Consider the following 23827-nt stretch of genomic DNA (forward strand, 5'->3'; position numbering starts at 1 on the left):
GAATTTTAAAGAACTGATGCTAGTACTAGTAATAAGGGAGATTATAGGGAGCAAGAAGGTTGTTCTTGCACCTTCTTTCAGTATTTGCTGTTCAACTGCCCTCCAAAATGTAATTTCTTCTATACTGTTTAAAAAGGTTTGACCAGCTTCAACCAAATGAGTACCTAGAATGGCTTCAACTCAGCAGGATTGTTAATTGACAAGCCTTAGGATTGTTAAAACATCAACCTCTTTTCAAGTTTAGTTGAGGAGGTATTTGAGGAGATCATTAAACAAAAATGTAAATGCAACTCTTCCCCACGCTCCCACCACCTGATGCTCCCAGAAAAGCACAAAGGGCAGGCTTGACCTTGGTTAGATTTAATGACATCATTAAGCATTTTGTAACCCATTTCTTTGCATGGTCTAGACATCATCTCTCCCGGTGTCTCCATTACTCTAGGCGATAATACAAAAGTGTGACTTTGTTTAATGAAGAGATGAAAACCCAGGTATCTAAATATGTAGAGCAATGAATGGAATAGACAGCATCTCCAGCAAGTACTGAATGAATTCTGTTGCTGCTCCAGTCCGTATCTCTATAGCAGGAAACTATTTATACAGTGGAGCCCTGTTCATTGGAAAGTGCGTTTGGAACTGGTTAATTGTACAGAAGAAATATCCTAATTTATAGTGACATGTTGTGGAGAGTGGCTCTAGGAGCACTCAAAATGAAGACATTTTGGGTTGCCCAAATATTGGTAGAACTTCCAAAATATCATTCAACATGTCTGTTAGTGACTCAACCTCAACCAGTTAAGTTATCCAACACAACTAGGCACTGCTCAGCCCACTTCAACTATGTCACCTGGCACTCTGAAGACAACTTTTACCCTTCCCAGTTTACTTTATTTGAGACAACTGAATGCTCTCCTCCCCCACTCCTATGTCCTTCCTCATCTAATATGACAGGCTTTCCCATCCATTTCCAAATCCAATACAGTCACCCATTCCATTTTCAACTATTCTGTCTAGCAAGATTCATATCACTTTACATAATTGCAGCCCAAGTCATTCAACATGTTGATTAATAATTCCATGCCATGCATTGGTAATGTCATATGCTCCCCACCAACTTAACTGATTGAACTGTTCAGATGTTGCTCCATGCCACCCGCTGAATAGTTAGCATCTGGTATGATCAGGTACCATGTGAAAAACCTTAATTACCTGAGGGTTCATGGTTTACTAATAACACTTAGCTTTACATTAGGTTGCTTGACTCACATCTTGTAGCTCATCACCCGATCATGATCATTTCATCAAGCCTCTAAACAGGCTGTAACATTTTATTTGCACTAGCCTATGAAATGGATTTGATGACAAAAGATAGGCAGGACCATTAACACTGCCATTTTGATGGAAGGAATTTTCATGGAGAATGAGAGGCCTAAAGGGAAATAAGGGATAGGAGGTGTTGAAATGGGAACCAAAAAATACTTTCCTACCTGGTCTTTGGCCTGTAAAATGTACAGTTTCAAAACTTGTTGTCATGGCTCGTTCCCGCTGCTTAAAGAATTCTCTAGGATTTCCATCCCGCAGTGCAATAAGAGCCGCAGCTTCCTGTTGATAGGAGGGAGTGAGAAAAACAGGACATGTCAAATTGAAGATAGAGGGTTGCTATCGTTAAAACTACTTCAGCATTTTTATATACATGGTTGTACAGTTAGAGTTAAGTTATGCTTTGATTAACCATCTTTCCTAATTTTGTTCATAACTTAATTGAATTGTATCCCTTCCTAAGACTTCTCTGTCAGGTTATCTGAATGTCAAATCTGATCATCCAAACCAAATGTTCTGTAACATGTTTTGAGGCAATGGTGCCATAATGTTTGTACATATGGCGAGGGGGTGGGTTGAAATTCCTTGTGAGAAAAACAGCAGAATACTTGTTTCTTCCCATTATCAATGAACCACTATAAAAATTGGAAGGCATAGCTTTGAAGCATGTAATTTCATTACTCAACCATTAATATGAAGGAAAAGAATAATAATTCTGTTCCTTTAACCCCCTGTGCTCTTGACTTCTCATTGATTTTTAAATGTACAAAAAACTTTTCCTATACACTTTGCAATTCAGTTTCAAATTCCTATAATGCTCAGCAATACTAAGAAAATAGATAAACACTTTTTCTCTGACCATGGGACTGGACTTAAACAGGTGTCATAGGCCCCAAACCCACTCACCCACCTCGGCTAAAAAATCAGGGGGCAATCCGGCCCACGGTCAAGATGGCTGGCCTTTGCCATATAATGCTGGAAGCAGTGTTAAGTAGTTGGAGGCGGGACCTCCGCCCTTCTCTCAGGAGGAAATCCTGCCTTAGAGAGCTGCAGCCAATCAGATGAATGTAGTCCCAGCAGTGCATCAGGAGCAGAGCCCTTCCAACCCCATGCCCACTCCCCCACCAGACACCAGACTGTGCAGCTAAAACAGCCCAGCTTTCTGACAGGTGTGGTCCTGTGGGGGTGGGATGAGGCCCTTAAGTGGCTTCAGTAGAGTGGGCCGGCTGCCCAACAGCTTCCCTGTCCCCTGCTTAACTGTGGTGGGGGCAGGGGTGGGTGGTTAGGCCGTGGATTTTATATCTGCCCTTGCCTTCAAACCTGCTGGCAGGAAAGCATACAGGGCAGCCCAATGTTACAGCTTGCATCACTGAAATTCACAGCTTAAGAGACACTTCAAATGACTGAGGTAGGGACTAGAACATTAAAACACAATCTATCATATCAAAGGGGTGACATTTTATCACACTTGTGACAAGGACTTTATGGCTGTCTCAGGATTCATCACTCAGGAGTTACTCCATTTTCCTCACTGTGTGATTAACAATATTGTCCCAAGGTTAACTGAGTATTCTCAAAATGATTGAAGGTTACATATTTGAAACTTGCTTCAAAATTTTTAGACTATCATACTTTTATTTTCACCAGACAAGAAATTCCTGGGAAGGCCCATGGGGAGGGACAGAATTTCTGCCCATCTACTGCTAATACCTTGATGCTATCCGAAACTCTGGGGTCAGGCTAATTTCCACAACTTGAGAGGCTGCCAGCACTGTTCCAGTGATGAAAGGGATGAATTTGCTGTTGTATATTGCCACAGTATACTAGAGCCATGCAACCTCAGATAAAGAACTAAAGAGCCCAGAATTTGAACTTCTCCAAGGCTGAAACAGAGAAATACTCATTGAAAAAGGAGTTGGGCCCCATTTCTGCTAATGTCTAGTTCTAGCCTGCTTCATGCCGTAGCACAGCGAAGGCAACTGAAGTGGAACTGACAGGATTTTGGATGACCAATATCTTCCATCCAGTCCTGTATCTTTCAGGGATATCACCACAGAAAGAAACTGCACACAAGAAGTGCCTGCTTTAGTAATTTGTACTGGGGTAAATAAAAGGGCGGACACCTGACATAAATTCCCCAAATTCTGCCCTATTTGCCTGATTAACACTTTAGAAGTTTCCACCAGGCCTGTGAATTTCTGCCCTACCATCTTTCAGTAACATTATCTCTCTTTATATAAAGTTACAGCTTAGGACATCCAGGATTGTTATCACTTCAGAAGAAAATGCTTCTGTCTATCCTCTATCAGCACACTTTGATCTTTATTAAAGGCTTACTGCTGCTTTCTCAGCAGAATCGCTGATCTTGGACCCTTTGTTCTCTTCATCCTCGTTTTCCTCCATTTCCTCTTTCTGCACTTCCTATTTCAAAATGAACAAGGTTAGAATTATGCACATTTTTGAATGATCCAGCACAGGCTCACATTCAGCTCATCAAATGCCATTTTAAATCTGACGGGACAGACAGTTGAAGCAAGGCTTAGTTACTACAACTATGAAATACATAATAAAATATGCTAAAAGCAAATATTGAACATTTTGTTAAATTCTATTAAATTAAGCAAATTATATAAGGTGCAAAATATAAAAGATCTGGTATATCAAGGTGAGAACAATGGGAGATCTGAGAGCATAGCAGGATTAGAGGAGCAGCGGAGGTGGGGGTAGAGAGAGAGAAAGCACTGCATGAACAAATCACCAAAAAAAATTCAAGAGTGACGTCACAGGACAGCAGTAAAGTGACTGGTTGTTTGGTGAGCCCTGGAGGTAAGTAGCATGTGCCTGAATAAGTTTAGGGGCAGAGCAGAGTGAGTGTGAGCATCAGGGAGCGAAATAAAATAAAAGTGACATCAACTCAAGAGAGGGTGCTGATTGGTGAGGTGATGGTGAGTTTTTAAAATTATTTATATTTTTAAAAATATATAAATGGTTAATATATTTCTGTTAAGTTTAGCTAGCCTAATAAATAGGGATGTAGCAGGGTACCTTAGTCCTGTGGAGTGCACATTCTGTTTCATGTGTCTTGTTTCCTGGATAACCGCATGCGCAGGAAGTATCGTCAGCTGGAGCAGCTCAGCCTTAGGGTTTTGGACCTTGAGCAGCAGTTGATATCACTGCAGTGCATCCACGAGGCTTGACAGCCACATGGATAGCATACTACTGGATGTGGTCACCCTACGGCTTAAGAAAGTGTGGGCAGAGGAAATGGGTGACATTCAAGACAGGCAGTTAAGGAGGACCAGGCAGATAGTGCAAGAGTCCCCTGAGTGCATCTCGCTTTGTAACTGATATTTAGTTATGAATACTGGTGAGAATAATGGCTCCTCTGGTGACTGCAGACAAAGCCAAGTCCATGATGCCAAGGCTGGCTCAGCTGTAAGGGGGACAGGGGGAAGATTGGGAAAGTAATCGTGATAGGTTATTCTATAGTTAGGGAAACAGACAGGCATTTCTGAAATTGCAAATGTAAATCCACAATGGTATAATGCCTCTCAGGTGTCAGGGACAAGGATGTCACTGAGCAGCTGCAGACCGCTCTAAGGTTGGAGGGTGAACAGCCAGAGGATGTGGTCCATATTGGTACCAATGACAAGAGGGATGAGCTCCTGCAGGCAGATTTTAGGAAGCTGGGAAGAGATTAGAAAGCAGCACTGTAAAGGTGGTAATCTCACGCTTACTCTTGGTGTCACTCACCAATGACAATTGAAATAGGAGGAAATTGCAGATGAATTTGTGGATGGAGAGATGGTGCAGGGAGGAGAGACTTGGATTACTGGAACATTGGGACCAGTTCTAGGGGAAGTGGCATTTATACAGTTAGGACGAGTTGCCGGAGACCAATATTCCCGTGGGTCAGTTTGCTAGTTCTGTTGGGAGGGTTTAAACTAATTCAGCAGGGGGAATTGGCACCAGGATTCAGCATTAGAAAGTAGAAACAAGGTAGACAAAGGATTGAGAAAGACAGATGGCACTGGAGTAAAAAATACTAAGGCATGAGGTGAGGTAAGAGTAGAAGGGAATGCAATAACATTTAAATTAGGTTTACAATGCATGTATGTAAAGTTAGCATAGTCAGTAAAGTTGGTGAGCTGCAGGCGCTTTGAAATGTGATGTCATGGCAATAATGGAGACCAAACAAATGGTAGAATTAGATACTAAATATTCCTGGATACAAGGGTTTGGATTTTCATCATCAAGGCAGGTAGTGGGAGTTGGAAAAGTTCCTGGCTCAGCCTGCCTGCCACCTGCAAAGGTGGAATCATTATTGCTGGGGTTGGTGCGGTTGAAGGCTGGAGTTGGGCCAGCTGACCTGGTAAGAAGTTTGACGGCAGCCACAGGGGCTGCTGGGAGTGTAGGTGGGCTGTTTAAAAGGCCTGCCTCGGTGTTGTGGGACTTTGTCCCAGTGAAAATAAAAACATAAAAGCCCCTACAGTCCTCACCCTTCACATCCTCTCACCCTCCAAACACTCCCCATACCCTATCCATGCCACCTCATATCCCACAGCCACCCCCTATGACTCCCCATGCCCCCAATGCTAAACTCTGCCCTTCCACCCACCTCCATGGCCCCTCATGCTGCCTATGCTAAGCTCTGACCTTCCACCTACCCCTATGGCCCCTCATGTCCCCGTGCCAAGCTCCACCCTTCCACCCAGCCTGCTATGGCCCACCATGCCAAGCTATGGCACTCCCATGCCCATTGACCACTATTCACTGTCTAGAATCAATTGCCCCTGTAGTGACAGTAGAATGTGTAAAAAAAGGCTTTGAAAAAAAGTAATTAATTCATAATTTCCTCTTATGTTCACTACAAGCTAATAAAAGTGTCAATCATTAAGACTATTTAAAGTATCAATAATAAAAAACCACAAACCCTTGAAACCACTTAATGTTGTGCAAACAAATATTGTGAAATTGACAGCAGACTCCTTGGCTGAGCACCCAGACAACTATTACTCTTGCTGAAATGCCTGCTCCCCAGAGAAAACATTGTTTGATTGTAAGCTCAGGCTCTCAGAGCTATGCTGTCAATTTCACAATGTTTGTTTACACAACATTGAGTGGTTTCAAGGGTTTATGTTTTTGTTATTGGTACTCTAAATGGTCTGGATGATTGACACTTTTATTAGCTTGTAGTGAAATGACTTTTTTTCAACATTGGAGAAAGTTATGAATGAATTACTTTTTTTCCAAAATCTGTTTTTACACATCCTGCTGTCAGGGAAGGGTTCATTGATTCTAAATAGTATTGTGGGTCAATGGACATGGAAGTGCCTAGCTTTGTATAGGGGGCATGAGGGGCCACAGCAGGCTAGGTGGAAGGGCAGAGCTTCACGTAGGGGACATGAGGGACATGGGGTGGGGGGAGGGGACGGGACAGTGCAGTGAAGAGTGGGTGGAAGGGCAGAGCTTGGCGTAGGGAGCATGAGGAGGACCTTTTGAATTTACCTTTTAAAAGGTCCCCTCGTGCAGACCAGGATTCACGACTCCCCTGAGGGACTGTGAACCATGGCTCTTTAAGAACCTGGCCCAACTGCATGAAAATTGCAAGGAGTAGGACATGCCTATCTCCACAATGCAGCTGGTCAGGTTGGGAATGCTGGATGCAGGCTTTTGATAATAACCATCTCGCACCCTTTAATGGCACTCCCAAAAATCAGACAGCCCAGGAATGAAGTCAGGAATCCCAGAAATGGGACTTGCCTACCATTTTCAAAGGGCTCCCAAATCATCCAAACTTGATGAAAATCCTGGCCAAAGTGTTCACGAATGATAAAGAAGGAATGGAAGGAGGATGGGTGGCAGTGTTGATTAAGGAGAATATTACAGTCCTGGGAAGAGCACATGTTCTAGGGGTGTCAAGGACAGAACTATATGGTTAGGCTTAAAGAACAATAAATGCACCTTAACACCACTGGGTGTGCTCTGTAGGCCACAAGTTAGAGACTGAAAGATATAGAGGAGCAAGTTTGCAGGGAAATCACAGAGGGTTGCAAAAACAATAGAGTAATGATAATGGGGGACTTTAATCATCCTAATATAAATTGGGATAGTAATAGTGTAAACAGCAGAGAGGGGGGAGCAGAAAAAGCAAGGAAGTTGTTCTGAACCTTTATTAGACATCTGTAGTATTGCTGGGCACCACACTTTAGGATGTGAAGACTTTAGAGAGGGTGAAGAAAAGATTTATGAGAATGGTTTCAGGCAGATTTCAGATACCTGTATAGATTGGAGAAGCTGGGGCTGTTCTCCTTAGAGGAGGAAAGATTGAGAAGAGCTTAGACAGTGTTGTTGAAAATCATTAGGGGTCCAGACAGAGTAGATAGAGAGGCAAAAGGGTCAAGAACCAGAGGGCACTGATATAAGGTGAATAGCAAAAGACCAACAGCGATATAAGACAAAATCTTTTTATGCACAGAGTGATCAGGATCTGGAATATACTGCCTGAGAGTGTGGTGGAGGCAGGTACAATCGTGACTTTCAAAAGGGAATTGAATAAGCATCTGAAGAGAAAAAAAATTCAGGGTTACAAGAACAAAGCGGAGAATTGGACTAGCTGAGTTACCCTTGCAGAGAGCCAGCACAGACATGACAGGCTGAATGGCCTCCTCCTGTGCTGTAACCATTCAATGATTCTATGATCTGTTGTCCTGATATGCCTCTCCCCTACCTTCAGTGGGAGACAGTGGTGTAGTGATAATGTCACTGGACTAATAGTCTAGAAGCCCAGGCTGATGCTCTGGGGACATGTGTTCAAATTCCACCAAGGCAGCTGTGAAATTTTAAAAATCCAGTAATAAATCTGGAATATAAAACTAGTTTCAGTAATGATGACCATGGCAGCTATCATTGATTGTTGTAAAACCCATCTGGTCATTAATGCCCTCTCAGGAAGGAAATCTGCCATCATTTACCTGGCTTGGCCTATATGTGACTCCAGACCCACAGCAATATGATTGACTCTTAACTGCTTTCTGAAATGGCCCAGCAAGCCACTTGGTTCAAGGGCAACTAGGGACGGGCAACAAGTGCTGGCCTTGCCGGCAACACCCACATCCCACAAAAAGAATAAATAAATATTGAATGTTATACCACACATCAATACTAAATCCTTCTGTATATTGATAAAGTGATTGCACACTGAAAGTTAAATGAAATGCAAAGAAACATGGTGGAACATTTATGGTAGAAAAAAATGGAAGGTAATTTTCTCTCACACACTCTGTATAACTTTGTCCTTGAATTTTCTTTAGACCAACTCACAAATGTTCTAAAGTTTATTTCTTAAAATTATTAATCTAATTATACACAGAACAAACAGTATTTATTCTGTCAAAGAGGTGGTGCTAGGATGTTAAAAGTTAGCCAGATCTGGAACGCAAAGCTCTTTATACCCCCTTTGTAAAGAAGATAACAGAGGGCACTGGAAGGATTAGTAGGTTTCTAGAATGAGTTGAATGAGGCTAGCAAGTGACACACATTCTCACTCTGAAAAGCTCTGTTCAAAATCTGTAATAGCAGAAATGTAATGGAGACAATGGTGGGATCTCGGTTTTCTATGTTGGGGTAAATGCCAGTCAGTCAGCATGGGGCAGCACTTACTTTGGGACCAACTGGTTCATTCCCCATCTCTTTTCTGCTTCAAGGGGTGGCACAGTGACATGCCACACAGCCATCCAATTACTTGGGATATTTAATACATCTGCAATGAAAACTAGAAGCTTCACTGACCCCATTGTTGTTCTGCTTTGATGTACATTTGATTTCATCAACTTCCAGGCTTTGCAGTTTCTTCCTAAAATTAAAAAGCACACACATAAGTAGTAAAAGTAAAAGACAATACCAATGGCATGATTGAAAGAAGAGATGACAACATTAAATTGAACTTCTTCCCACCCCCATCACACATACACACCCACTCCACACTAATGTTTTATGCTGAAACTGGGCTTGGAATCAGCCACTATCATGTTGATTTGCCCATGGCTGACGATTCCACTTTCAATCCATTATAAAATGTTGGGTACTCTAAAAAAATGGAGTCTTCAAGGCTATAAAGAAACTACCTCACATCAGGTGGATTAACACTGTAGACTCCCAACTGGGCAATTATAGTGAAAATCCATCATTACCTACTATTCACTAACATGTGAAATAGAGATGAACAAATGGCATATTACTGTAAGTATTGATGGACCATAGAAGAAAACAACAAAGACAGACTGTATACATTGATCTTTTTTAGCATACAGTGGCAGAATATTCTGAATACAGTTAATACATTAGTCCTAACCCTATGATTGCATTATATTGCTATCGTATTCTAAACAGACCTAAAAAAGATTGCAGCTCAAACAATATAATAGGAGAGATAGTTTATTTCTTTTAACTGGCTCAAGCTAAGACATTTTCTAAATGAATAGATTAATGAAAACAAGTTTCAGAAGATTTAAGATGATTGGCAAAAGAACCAGATAAGATATGAAAAAAATCAATATTACATAATGAGTGGTTAGGATTTAGAATGCCTGATAGGATGGTGGGTACAGATTCATAAATAGTCTACCAAACGGAATTGGAGAAATAGTTCAAGGAGAAAAAATTGTTAGTATGTGGTGACAAGGAACTATCATATTTTCCCTAATATTATTGTGGGGTACTTTAAAGCAGACTTATGTGTGTGTGTGTGTGTGTGTATGGTTGTGTGTGTGTGGATAATTTAATTAAACTAGAGATGATTAGACTGCAAGGTTTACATTATTGAATAAGCTAGGTGTAAAACAGGCATTTAAAATAGAGATAAGTAAAGCTAGAGTGAGGTCAGTAGATACGGTATAAATGGAACTTGCATTTTTAGAGAAGTGGAGCACTGTTTGATTCTCAAAGGGACATGGAAAATGCTTATATCTGGCAAGAAGTTTCCCTCCAAGTCACTCGCCATCCTGATTTGGAAATATATCGCCGTTCCTTCACTGTCGCTGGGTCAAAATCCTGGAACTTCCTTCCTAACAGCACGTAGGTGTACCTACACCGCATTTACTGCAGCGGTTCAAGAAGGCACCACCACCTTCTCAAGGACAACTAGGGATGGGCAGTAAATGCTGGCCCAGCCAGAGATGCCCACTTCCCATGAATGAATAATAAAAAGGCAAAGTTATTATGTTGATTTTTCTCAAAGTGCTGGAAATAATGAAAACATGAAAGATTTTTATATTCTGGGAAAAGTAACTTCTAAAGACAAGTGGAAACAATGGGATTTACAAATCAAAAGGGATAAAACATATTTAAAGAAGGATGGAAGACTGTGTGAGGTGTGCCCATGTGAGAACTTGAAAGGTGCATCATGTGAAACAGACTTGGGGGAAAAGCCTCTAGCCACCCTGCAGAAGTTTGCTATTCCAGTAACCAAAATAGTGTTAAAAGCCTTTGGAATTCCATTGTCCAGTGGGTGCTTGTGATAACATTGCTCTATGACTTTATAAATTTGGAATCTATTCGGGTTGTTGCCTTAAAGGGGGTGTTGTTGTTGGGATAAAAACAAAAAAACTGCGGATGCTGGAAATCCAAAACAAAAACAGAATTACCTGGAAAAACTCAGCAGGTCTGGCAGCATCGGCGGAGAAGAAAAGAGTTGACGTTTCGAGTCCTCATGACCAAGTTCTGCTGAAGGGTCATGAGGACTCGAAACGTCAACTCTTTTCTTCTCCGCCGATGCTGCCAGACCTGCTGAGTTTTTCCAGGTAATTCTGTTTTTTTTGTTGTTGTTGGGAGCCTGGTTAAGTAGAAATTTTGGGAACTATTATATCTGTGTAACTGTAATCTTGTGTATGTGATTAAGTTTTTTCTTCTTTTAATAAATGTTTTAATCTAAGCTTTCAAATCTCTAAAGGTGGTAGTGGACTCATTACTTCTGACTTCAGTGCGGAATCATTCTAGTAATAAATATAAATTGCAAAATATTTGTGATAGCAAGGCCAAGCTTCCTCTGTAGATTTGGTCAGCCTGGCAAATACCACCTGCCATATCATAACAGTGAGGAAAGGGCCAAGGAGTGGGACTAACTAGATTGCTCTGCAAAAGAGCTAGCACCGACTCAATAGGCCAAATGGTCTCCTTCTGTACTGTATAATTTTATATTTGTCATTATGCAAATTAATTTTAGTGGAAACTTGAAATGTCACCTAACCTAAGCAAATTCACCACAATTTTCCAGAGCACCAAATAACCCAGCCAGTGTGGTGAGTGGCCAGTGTTGGACCAGAGTGGTGAATGGCTGGTTTCTCACCAGTATGTTAGCTTCTGAATGTTCAATCTAAAAGAACTTGCAGCAGAGGGATCCACAGACATACTGAAGTGGGGATGGACTGCTGAATAAATGGCAGGCACTAAAATGATGCAAGAATGTCTCCAGAAAAACTGTCCTTCAAAGTGTTCTCCCACCACATAGGAGGTGCCTGGGGTTTTCGTGGCATCACTCATGGTTTGGAGTGATCACCTGAACAATTGTCCAATTGAGATCCCACATTGAGCATGCCTTGTATGTGGAAATTTAAGCAAACAGTAAAAAAGCAAAGAGGGTACTTCATGTTTGGAAGTACGCATTTGTCCAGATAGGTACCTGGAATCATTCACAGAGAGTAACTATCAATATTACAGGAACTTAGCATTTCATCTAGACAAGTAAAAAAAAAAGTACTTTTCAAAGTGAGTGTTTTCTATTCACTGAGGGAATTTATTTTCTAGTTTAGGAAAAAGAAATCTAGCAATTTGTCACTAGATTATGTCACAAAACTCATAATAGGAAGACAAGGATCCCAGCACACTTTGAAACAAAATATACCGGCCTGTAATCATTCCATGCTGTTATTCTCTGTACTTTTCAAAAACACTGATTGCTACCATTCTTACAGAACAAGAGCCTCTGATATCTACCACCACCTATCATATTAAGTAGAAAATGCCATTTGGAAACTAGTTTTACTATGCGAAATGGCTTAAACATTGATTAACGCTGGGAACCAGAAATTTGTGTAACCATTCAGCATCTCTCCATAGCACTATATGCAAGAGGCAAATTTCCATTAATCACTGCTCCATCCACTTACAACATGCTCCCCAAATGTCAATCATACCTTTCCTCTTCTATCTGTTTCTCTCGTTCTCTGTATCTTTGCTCTCTATTTTCTTGTTCTTTCTTCTCTTGTTCCATTCTCTCTTTCTCAAATTTTTCTCTTTCTTCAATCAATTTCTTACGCTCCTCTTCTTTCCTCAGCTCTTCCTCTCTCTAAAACATAAGTCACACATTAGGTTGGAAGTGACATTGCAGTGGTTCAAGGGAAGACGGACAATGATACATGAATGGCGCATGCGTCAATGGACAAAAGGGGCCACTGGACTCTGAGCGAACAAGGTGTATTAACAGGATTCAGCTTATTGCTGCTGTTCCCTTATTACCTTTTCAGCTAGACAATCAGAATAGGTTGGAAATTTGTCTCTGATTTCCCAGGTACACTGCAGGAGAAAAAAACTTAGTGGCACTAAAACGGAGGGCAAATATCAATCACAGTAAAGCCACATCTACGTTTTCTGTTATATGTTTGAAAGGCTCAAGTAGTGCCACTGAAAGATTTCCTTAACCCAGCGAGAGTAGTTGTTACCTTCAAAAAATAAAGATTCTTAAATTAAACAGAGCTCAACAGTGGAAATAAGTAAAGCAAATTTTAGTTAATAGGGACAAGGAGGATAGACAGAAATTAAAGATATCCATGATTTCAATAACACGAAGGGAGGTGGAATTACAGTGCAAGCAGCCTAAGGAGATTTCAATGCAGAGAAAGAGAGAGAACATGGTCAGCATATAAGCACCAATGCACAAGCAGATGATGGAGAAATAGAAAGAAATGGTCTGACAAATTACAGCCATTTTGATCCATAGGGAAATTATGGTTACTTTGCAAGTTTTATTTAGAGGTACTGGAGACAGAGAGAAATAGCTGTTCTGGTTTTCCTATCTGCGAATAAAGTATATGACAGTCATTCTAACTATTGAATGGGGTGCTAACGTTACTCAGTAGAGCCATTCTACTATATTAATCTGGGTTTCCCAAATAATAGTAATATACTTTAGATTGGGCGTGCTTTTTTGCAGGGGGGGCCACATTTCCATTTTTTCTCACGCAAGAGCCGATGAGCAGGTTTCGGTAAGATACATAAATTTCAAAAAATGTTGAGTATGAAGAAAAGAAACAACTTGTTGAGCAAAAATAAAGCAATGTCAAAACAATAAATTGATCATTTAAAAAAAGAGTAACTAATAAAAACACATGCCTTCTCTCTCACACACACAATCATTCATCCTCTCTGTTTCACACACACATTCTCACTCTCCTCTCTCACACGCACACTCACTTACACTCTCTCTCCTTCACACACACTCACCTACACTCACTCTCCTTAACACACACACACACCCTCCCTCTCTCTGGGTGGAATTTTCAGTGCCTGCTAACATCTGTGGTGTTTGGTGCCATGAGCAGCCAATACAGCGGGAAGGCCAAAAACTGACGTTGTGAAACCAGTTTGCAATCATCCGCTCTGCCCGTCAATGGCGGGTTGTGTTACCCCCAATTGGATACACCATTGTAATACATCTACATATTATAAGCCCAGCTCGCTGGAATCATCCCCCCGATGCTGGATCATCCAAGCATGCTGATATGCAATGTTTCACAACAGTGCAGCCTTGCTGTGCGGGTTAAGAGAATGCTGTATCTGAACTGAGAGCACAGCATGCAGTACAGTGGGCGAAACTGCTGCCAATTGGTCTGGTGGAGTGGGGTGGAATTTAGTGGGGTCTCGGGCAGTCATGCAGCGCACTAAACTCTGGCCATCCAAGAGGTGGCTAGCACTATCTGGGATGCCTTAAGGGGCTTTCAGAGTAAACCAAGCGAGGTTCTTAGAACACTCATGTTAATCCATGCGTCTCTCTCTTTCATCCTGCAGCAGGAGTACTTCAGGAGCATGGAGCCTGGTGACCTAGCTGTATGCCTTATGGCTTACAGAGAACGGAGACGAAGGAGAAGAGAGCGATGGAGGCACTTGGCTGGGCAGAGGGAGGAGCAGCACCCTCAGGAAGAAGGGGCGGCTGGGGCTCCCACACATGATGTTAAAGAGCCTCAGTGAGCCTAGCTAGACCCAGGGTCTATAGACATCGCCTTTGATTCCTGCAGATGTTCTAGAACCAGTATTGCGAAAGACCGCGCATGTCCAGGGAACTGGATGGTCACATCTGCCACCAGCTGCAGGATTTGGCGCCAAAGGGACATGGAGGGTATCCAGTGCCAATGCCGTGAAAGTGACCGCAGTGCTCAATTTTTATGTCAGTGGCTCCTTTCAGGGCTCCACAGGTGACCTCTGTAGGATATCGCAAGCCTCCACCCAATAATGCATCCATGAGGTCACGGATGCCATCTCCGCGAGGGCACACTACTTTGTGCATTTTGCCTGGGACCAGGACAGCCAGGACACAAGAGCGATTGGATTCGCCCAGATCTTGGGTTTCCCGCAGGTGCAGAGTGCTATCAGCTGCATTCACATTGCGCATAGATCTCTGTGGCAACAAGAGGTCAACTATGTCAACCGCAAGGGCTTCCACTCGCTGAATGTTCAGCTGGTGTGCAGCCACCACAAACACTTCCTGCAGGTATGTGCACGGTTCCAAGGGAGTGTCCATGACTCCTACATTCTCAGTCGGTCACAGATACCTGACATCTTCCAGGGTCTACAGAGGCTGCAGGGTTTACTCCTCGGGGACAAGGGCTACCCACAGAGGATGTGGCTGATGACACTTGTGCAGTGGCCTCAGACTGTAGCAGGGTGAAGATACAACAAGGCTCATGCTGCAACTCGCACCTTGGTGGAGCAAACCATCGGGATGTTGAAAATGAGGTTCCAGTGCTTGGACTGGTCTGGTGGAGTCCTGCAATATAGTCCACATAGGGTGTCATGCAACATTGTCGCCTGCTGCCCCCTTTACAACCTGGTGCTGCAACGGAGAAAGGAGCTGGCTGAGGAAGAGATGAGGGATCTGGTCATCTCCTCTGATGGGGAGGACCTTGATGGGGATGAGGGTGAGGAGGTCCTTAAAGGCGAGGATGCCGGCGATGAGTCCATCGCACTGACCAGATGATGCAGGCGTGCTCGGGAGGCCATCCCTGGAATGTGTCCAGAGAGTGTGAGGCTGGATCATCACTTTGGTCTGAAGGCTGCACAAAGCACAGGGAAGAGGCCCTGGACTGAGACACCTTGTTGCAGGTGAAGGTTTCACATCTGAGTGACACAAACACTGCTCATCAGAACAAGGAGCCATAGATAAGGAGACATTGTTGGGAGTTTATTTACAGTAGTGAACATTATGTACAAGTGATTAACACTGGTGCTCAGGCTATGCAACTATATCTTCTTAACCTCCCTAAACCTGCTGCTACATCTTCGTGCTCCCCCAACATCCACAGCAGAGGTGGAGGCAGTCTGACAGCTACGCCCGTCTATGATGACCTTGGTGGGCATCCTCTGGAGGGCCAAGACATTTTGGGCCCCGGCCTGCTTTCTGAGTCCTGCTGTGTGGCAGTGGCACCCTCTCCTCAGCTTGTGGAGCTGTAGCTACTGGGGTCACAGGAAGATGGGCTGGACACTCCCGGGGTCACCTGGGTGGATCGCCCCGGGGGGAGGGGGTTGGGGGGGGGGGGGGCGCACCTGCTGATCCTCCTCCCTAAGGGTGCCCGATGGCCCCTGGCTGACACCTTGAGGAGAAGGGAAAGCTGGAGTGAGATCAAGCTGCCTTGCACCCCTCTCACATACGCACTGTTGGAGGCCAACTATGGTATCAGCGATGGAGTTCAGCTCACACAGCAGCGCAGGACTAATGTTCTGGACCAAGTTCTCCATGGTGGCTGCCATCCTACCAGTATTGACTGCAGTGCATTGGTATGCCAGCGCTATCACCTCAGCCTGAAGGTGGATGGGCTCCTCCATCATGCTTTGGAATCTGAGGAGTGCAGTGGACATCTCTTCCTGATGTTCTCAAGCTTGCCTTTGCAGCTGTAGCAACTGAGACATGACTGAGTCCAGAGGATCATCATCTGACTCAGACTCAGCAGATTTATGGCCTCCAGCAGTCCTCCGGGTACCATAGACCTGGGAACTCCCTGCCGCTGCCTGCTGTGGATCAGACAGTGCTCACCAGATTGTGATCCCAAGGAAACTCTAAAGCTAGGTCCCATTGAGGTGTGTGTCTCTGCACTGGTGGGTGTGGGTGAGCACTGTGAAGGTCTTCAATGAGGATGCCTTTAGAGTCCTCTTCTGAGGTTTCTTTGGGGCTTGATTGGAGCACCTGGGTCATTGAGTCCATTGGCTGTTTCCCTGATGTGCCTGCAAAAGCAAGGAGAGATAATTAGGGCGTGGCAGGGGACTGCAGAACAGGACACATCAGTCACAGGATGTTGTCGAATGGATGTTGCACTGCTGGACCCTCCCTTGGTAGAGCACTGTCAATCTCACCGTCAGCATGAACGGTCCAGATCCTTGCTGGCCAGCTGGATGACTTATTTTCAAAGTCCGTGAGGACCTTGATTTCAGGCATTCTTCCACCAGTCGGTAACCTCTCCCTGTTGTTGTGTGCCAGCTTGTCCTGCATGAAAAGAGATAGAGAGAGTATAAGCAAGATGCCTGCCAGGCCAAATGATAAATATGCCTGGCATGTGTGGGTGGTGAGTGGTCCCATGGACAGGATGAGGACAATGAAGGTGTGAGTGAGAGAGTGAATAGTCTTGTCCCTTGAACCGGCAGTGAGTGAGATCCCTGTGGTTATGTGATTGAGTGTAAGTTGAGAGTGATGAGAAGAGTGACTCATCCTGGCGGAACGGAGGAAGTCATTCATCCTTTTGTGGCAGTGGGTGACTGCTCTTTTGTAAGATGTTGGCACTGGCCACCACTGCAACCGCTTCCCATTCTGTGAGGGTACAGGACAACACAACAGACCTCCACGACATCCAAAAGGCACTCAAGGGATGTGTCATTAAACCTGGAGACTGCAATCTTCTTGCCTTATGGGGCTTTGTCTTCTGTGCAGTATTCCTGGGCTTTAAGCACTGAGAGGTGTGCCTGTGGCTGCACTTTAAATATGGTGGCCGGCGTGATAAAGCGGTGAGGTGATGGCATAGTGGGCAAATGAGAGCACACCTACCATTGAAAGGCGTGTTTCGTGGGAATGCATGATTAATGAGGCAGTATTGGGACAACACGGCGTGAAAAGCTGCCATTGCGGCCAGTGGCTAAAAAATCCTACCGCACTTAGAGACAATTTCTTTTTCTCTGTCTCTCTCCCCATCTCTCTCTCTCTCTCTCCCCGTCTCTCTCTCTCTCTCTCCCCGTCTCCCCGTCTCTCTCTCTCCCCGTCTCTCTCTCTCCCCGTCTCTCTCTCTCCCCGTCTCTCTCTCTCCCCGTCTCTCTCTCTCCCCGTCTCTCTCTCTCCCCGTCTCTCTCTCTCCCCGTCTCTCTCTCTCCCCGTCTCTCTCTCTCCCCGTCTCTCTCTCTCCCCGTCTCTCTCTCTCCCCGTCTCTCTCTCTCCGTCTCTCTCTCTCTCTCTTTTCTCTGGCTCTGCAGCCTCTCTCTCTCTCTCCCAGGCCCCACAACTTCTCTCTCTCCTGGGCTCCATAGCACCTTTTCCCTGGGCCTCATAGCTTCTCTCTTTCCCTGAGCCCCGCAGCCTCTCTCTCTCGGGCACCGCAGCCTCTCTTCCCCACCAAACACAGCAGCCTCACTCTAGCCCTGAGCACTGCAGCGTCTCTCTCTCCCCCCGAGCCACACAGCCTCTCTCCCCCAGCCTCTCTCTCCCCCTGGGTCTTGTAGCACCTTCTCCCTGGGCCCCACAGCTTCTCTCTCTCCTCAGGCCCCTCAGCCTCTCTCTCTCCCCGGGCCCTGCAGCCTCTCTCTCTCAGGCTCTGCAGCCTCTTTCCCCCTGGGCCCCGCTGCCTCTCTCTTTCCCCAGGCCCCACAACCTCTCTCTGCCCAGACACTGCAGCTCCTCCCTCTCCCCTGGGCCCCACAGCACCTTCTCTCCCTCCAGGCCACACATCCCTCTCTTTGCTCGGGCCCCGCAGCCTCTGTCCCTCCAGGACCTGCGGTGACCTCTCTGCCCTGGGCCCCGCAGCCTCTCTCTCTCTCTCGGGCCCCGCAGCCTCTCTTCCCCGCCAAGCACAGCGGCCTCTCTCTAACCCCTGAGCACTGCAGCATCTCTCTTTCTCCCCGAGCACTGCAGCCTCTCTCCCTTCAGCCTCTCTCTACCCTGGGTCCTGTTGCACCTTCTCCCTGAGCCCCACAGCTTCTCTCTTTCCCTGGGCCCCGCAGCCTCTCTGCACCCCCCAGGCCCCACAGCTTCTCCCTTTTCCTGAGCCCCACAGCCTCTCTCTATCCTGGGCCTCCCAGCGCCTTCTCTCCCTCCAGGCCCCACAGCCTCTCTCTCTCTCTCTGGGCCCCGCAGCCTCTCTCTCTCTCTCTGGGCCCCACGGCACCTTCTCTCCCACGCGCCCCGCAGCCTCTCTCTTTCACCAGGCCCCAGAGCACCTTCTCTGCCCCGGACCCCACAGCTTCTCTCTCCCCTGGGCCCCACAGCACCTTTTCTCCCTTGCATCCCGCAGCCTCTCTCTCTCCCCTGGTCCTGCAGCATCTTCGCTCCCCGGGCCTCACAGCACCTTCTCTCCATCAGGCCCCGTAGCACCCTCTCTCCCTCAGACCCCGCAGCCTCTCTCCTTCTCTCTGGGCCCCACAGAACCTTCTCTCTTCTTCATCTGACCCCCACTCAAATCCTCTCTTTCCCCCCCCAGCACACTTACTGCCGCCAGTGATCACTGCTCGTTCATTCAGAGACTTTCTCTCCCACGTTTGTCGGAGAGTAACGGCCTGGGATTGGAAGAGCAGCCCCTTGCAGAATCTTCAACTTCACTTACCTGTCATATTGGCATTTTGCAAAGTGGCTCCGGAGGCCACATAAAATGGCTTCAGCTGTGTGTTGGCAAGCCTGCTTTAGATGAATTACATTTCTTATATAGCAGTAAAGGTCATAGTGAATTGCAATTATCAATTGCTCATCTTCACTATCAATCTGCAACCTAACTTGCTTTCAAATCGACAGGGAGGAGTAGTGCTACCTCTGATCAAGAAACCTATTGTGATCCACTCCTATTCTTAAGGAGATTGTTGTCCAAGAAGAGAGGATAATAAATTGAAGCAAAGCTCCACAACTGAAGCACAACCAAAATGCAGAATGCTGTATCCACAGATGCTAATAACTGATAAGCTGTGTTATTTCTGTTCTTGTTCCAAAGCTGTTTTAAAAACAATTGTTTAAAATAAATGGAGTAAAACAATTGATTGTGTGGTCGAACTGATTCAGATCAGATGCAGGCAACTCAGGGCAGGTCAGGATATTTAGAGCAGCTGCAGGCAACTCTGATCATTCAGGGCCGATGCAGGCCGTCCAGACCAGGTCAGCAAAACTGCTCATTAAAATTTTATTCTATGCCACCAGACTTCAAGTGACGTTCTGTACATTCCTCAGACAAGGAATGTCTTGCTGAAAGATCATTATGTAGGAGTAGAATAACTAAAATCTGTATTGTTCTTTTCAAAACTGAAATTCTTACACAGTTGGCAAAGTCTCTCATGATTTTCAAATGGTGACAATAAGGAGTTGTACCTTTGCCTGTGCCCAGAACAATTCTCGGTTGATTCGCTTCATTTCAATTGCAGCGTTGGTCTTCTGGTATGTCGTGCCCTGCAACATGAACATTTACAAAAAAATCAATTGGTATTGCAAGAGGGAGTTGTTGTGCAGGAACTATTGAGACTTTTGACTAGCTCCTTTTTGTAATTTACAGCACAGAAGAATGAATCAATCAGTCATACCCACAGGCATTTGAAGTGCAGAGAGGAAGTAGAGACTAAATATCTCCGGTTCTACATCCTTCATGGTTAAATTCATGCAGAATCCTAACAATTCTGTACGTTGAAATCAGGTAATATGAATAGTAACACAACTGTGTTGCTGGATAGCAGGAGCCACTGGGCCTGTCGTCTACCTGCCTCCACTAGTATTTTACCAGCAGTGGGGTAGGTTTCAGGTGGCCTGCCTGCCTTTGGGCCAACTGTGACTCTTAAGAGACTAACTGATGGCAAGTTAAGGGCCTCTTCCCACTGCTGCTGGTATTTTACCAGTGGTGGAGGGTGCCCATGCCAGGTAAATGCTGCCCACCTTACTCACTTGAGGAAGGGGGTCTCTCCTGATTGGGTGCCTTGTGCCCCACGGAGAGCCCCAGCAGAAAGGGCCGACCTCACTTGAAGACCCTCTCCTCGGCCTCTCAACCACTATCCCTCCCATCCTCGCCGGGTCCTGCCAGACTGGGCCTGGTGAGCACACCCCACTCACCAATTTCTCCTGCCTCCATTGCTGGTTTGGTCTGGGTATTGCTACAGTTCCAGCAGTGGCCATCATTCTCAGTGGCACTGCTGGGACTGAAGAGCTGCTGGCCCACAGATTGACTGGAAGGCTGGGATGCCAGTGCTTCTGGCAGGCCTACAGGTTTTCCCTGCCTCCCAGAATGGGAATATAGCCAAAAGACCACCTGTTAGAGGGATTTCCCTCATACGCCACCCACAGTGGCTGCTTTTTATGTATTTTCAATTAAGATTTTGAAAAAATGACTGAGAGAGCACCTTTTTGTTGAAGCATTTCTCAAATCCCCAGTTACTTACCTTTTATTACAGCTGGGTGTTTCGGTTGGAAGGTCTCTGATTGGCCCTCCAGCTTTGAAGGCTGGCCTGTAACCCTTAATCGGGCAGGAAACCCATCTCCATGTTAATTAAGAGTTCACTCACATGCAAATCTTAACTTTAATTAATTTCCCCTGGAGGTGAGTTTCTGGCCTGAAAACAAATCCTGCTCTTGTTCTTGCCTCCATGGCAAAAAATTTGGCCCTCTGTCTTTTACTCACCACTGGAGCCAACAACTCATCATCCTCTTTCAGGTGGAGTCGGCGCAAAACTGGGCTCGAAATGTGCATTGTGCCATTGGTCAGCTTCTGACGGATAGCAGTCGAGTCTACATCCTCAGGGCTGCTGGCATTAACGATAACATTTGCCCCCTGTTTGGAGATAGGAAGAGAGAGAAGGGAAAAAGGTGATGAATATTTTTTTGAAGCTTAACACATCCTCTATTTTCCTTCCTTTTCTCCCTTCTCTCCTAAATGTACTGATTCTTGCTGGACAATGCCAACAGCCCACATGTACTTTATGCAAGTAGTTATTCTTCACAAATAAACTTTGTCTGCAAGTATCAGTAGGCTATTCCACATAGAGAATATTGCAATTGAGTCCTCACATCAATATTGATGCAGTTTAGCAGAAACCACTGCATAACAAATGGGAACTGGTACCATTACTTTATTCCACACCCACTGCATCCCTACCAATCCTCCACCAAACCAGTTCTCGGGTGGTGATACCAATTAATGTGCCTCATTGCCCCGACTAGCTAACTTAATTTGACCAAGGATTGGCCATTAGATTTCCTGTCTTTAAAGACATGCATTTTTCTTGGCCAACCATTGCCGTATCTGAAGGTTTCCAAGCCTTTTAATTATTAAATGGCAGTTTCACTTCAATGCTGAATTATATCTAGAAGATCCACCCAACGATCAGAATGAATGAGCCATTTTTACATTTGGTGCTTCTGTAGTTTCAGTCATATAGCATATACATCTGCCGTGAGACTAAAGGGACCGATTTAGCAATGGAGTGTGGGAAGTTGGTGAACAGACTTTGATCTCCTTCAACCCAAACTACAGAAGCAGAACTTGTAAAAATGCGCTAGTTGCTGAACTGAACAATTTGAGAGCAATAAATTTCAACTTATCTGATGTCACTGCCAATGACTTAGCTAAATCGGGGTCAGTTTATTCTTAAACAACAAAGGATGATCTGAAATACCAGAAGAAGCACACTTGCCTGGAAAAAGTCTGCAATTGTGGGCACGTGACTGGCACATGTACATTTTCGATGGTCATCAACATCTTCACCAACCTAAAGAACAAAGAAAAAGGGCAAAAACCTCACTAGCACAATGCTTTAGCCAAGATTTGTAACTTCATTTGAAGCAGGAGTTTAAAGGGAGTTCATTTCTTAGCTCATTCTCACACCACATGCACTTGTTCAAGAAATCTGCACTAGTTCAAGAAACTAAAACAGGGATTGTTTTTGGGAGTGTACAGGGAACACCTCTTCATATCTGGGTGGCAGACAGGAGCTGCAGCATAGATGACCTTTGAGATCATATGGGAGCAACAGTTGCTCACATCAAAATGCAGACTGGGAAGCTACAGAAAGGTTTATCCTTAGGACGTACTGAGGCAGTTACTTGGAGTTGACTGGCAAAGAGAAGAGCTATCTGGAAAAGGAGAATTACTTCTGTGTTCACCAACTAATCAGGCGCAACTCTTTGCTTGGCTAGTTTCAGACATTACCTTAGCAATGTGCTCATTAGTAAAAAGATAAATGGACACAAAGAAATAAAGAAATGTTAATAAAGTATATTTAAAAAGTGGGGAAAGGTACAGTAATGCTTATTCAATCCCATTTAATGGATTTATTTTTTGCATTGCCAAGATGTAGTAATGTGCTCAGTTATGGAGCTTTAGGACAGAAGCTCATGATTCTCTACAGTTTCCACTCTCAAGCATTATTTTGGGGAAGGTTTCAAAATAATATTTATAAAGATATGGTACTTGATCATACAGCTATGGTGTCTTACAAGAGACCTAAAACTCAGGTCAATATACTGGGAGAATTACTGAAAGATTTTATTTTGTTGAACGATAAAGTAGGTAGGCAGACATCACTTTAGAACCACTGATTGCACTATTGGCAGGCCTATAATTTACTGCATGAAGGCTGCACCACACTCTTTCCCACAGCAGGGGGCACACTGAACACTGCTGCAAAACAGGCGAGAGCTAAATCCATTGGATGGCAACTCTTAAATCTTAATTTTTTAGGAGCTTATCACACTGGCATCGACAATGGCAGATTCTGCTTAAGCATTTCGTTTGGAAATAATCAATCACTTTGAAGGTCAGAACTAGCGTCAGTGGTCTCAACATAGAGATTCTGAGCTATGCTATGGCAGACCTACACTGAACGAAAGCCACGGCAAATTAGAGAGCTAGTCCTTGAATGAGTTTCAATGCTAGAAGGCAGAATAACCATGCACTTGACCCTAAGTGTTGCACATAAGAGCATCCTTGAGCCAAATGAGGCATGTAACCGGGAAGCCAGACAAAATGACTGCAGGAGAAATACTCAAAAAATGTAAAATTACATAATTCTGCACAACTAT

The 23827-nt window shown here is 44.7% G+C and overlaps 1 protein-coding gene across 2 annotated transcripts in view; it reads right to left on the reverse strand.

The window, feature by feature from the left end:
- The window catches only part of dbn1 (drebrin 1), a 198642-nt gene that overhangs the window by 23735 nt on the left and 151080 nt on the right, over positions 1-23827 (reverse strand). For both annotated transcript variants that reach the window (XM_041193776.1, XM_041193775.1), the window contains 7 exons: positions 22441-22515; positions 21429-21578; positions 20135-20212; positions 12513-12664; positions 9112-9175; positions 3658-3741; positions 1488-1602 (listed from right to left, as the gene is read on the reverse strand). In XM_041193776.1, the coding sequence (XP_041049710.1) occupies positions 1488-1602; positions 3658-3741; positions 9112-9175; positions 12513-12664; positions 20135-20212; positions 21429-21578; positions 22441-22515 (718 nt within the window). The remainder of the gene's footprint in view (positions 1-1487; positions 1603-3657; positions 3742-9111; positions 9176-12512; positions 12665-20134; positions 20213-21428; positions 21579-22440; positions 22516-23827) is intronic.

Source organism: Carcharodon carcharias, chromosome 8 (genome assembly GCF_017639515.1).
Source record: "Carcharodon carcharias isolate sCarCar2 chromosome 8, sCarCar2.pri, whole genome shotgun sequence".
Lineage (NCBI taxonomy): Eukaryota > Metazoa > Chordata > Chondrichthyes > Lamniformes > Lamnidae > Carcharodon > Carcharodon carcharias.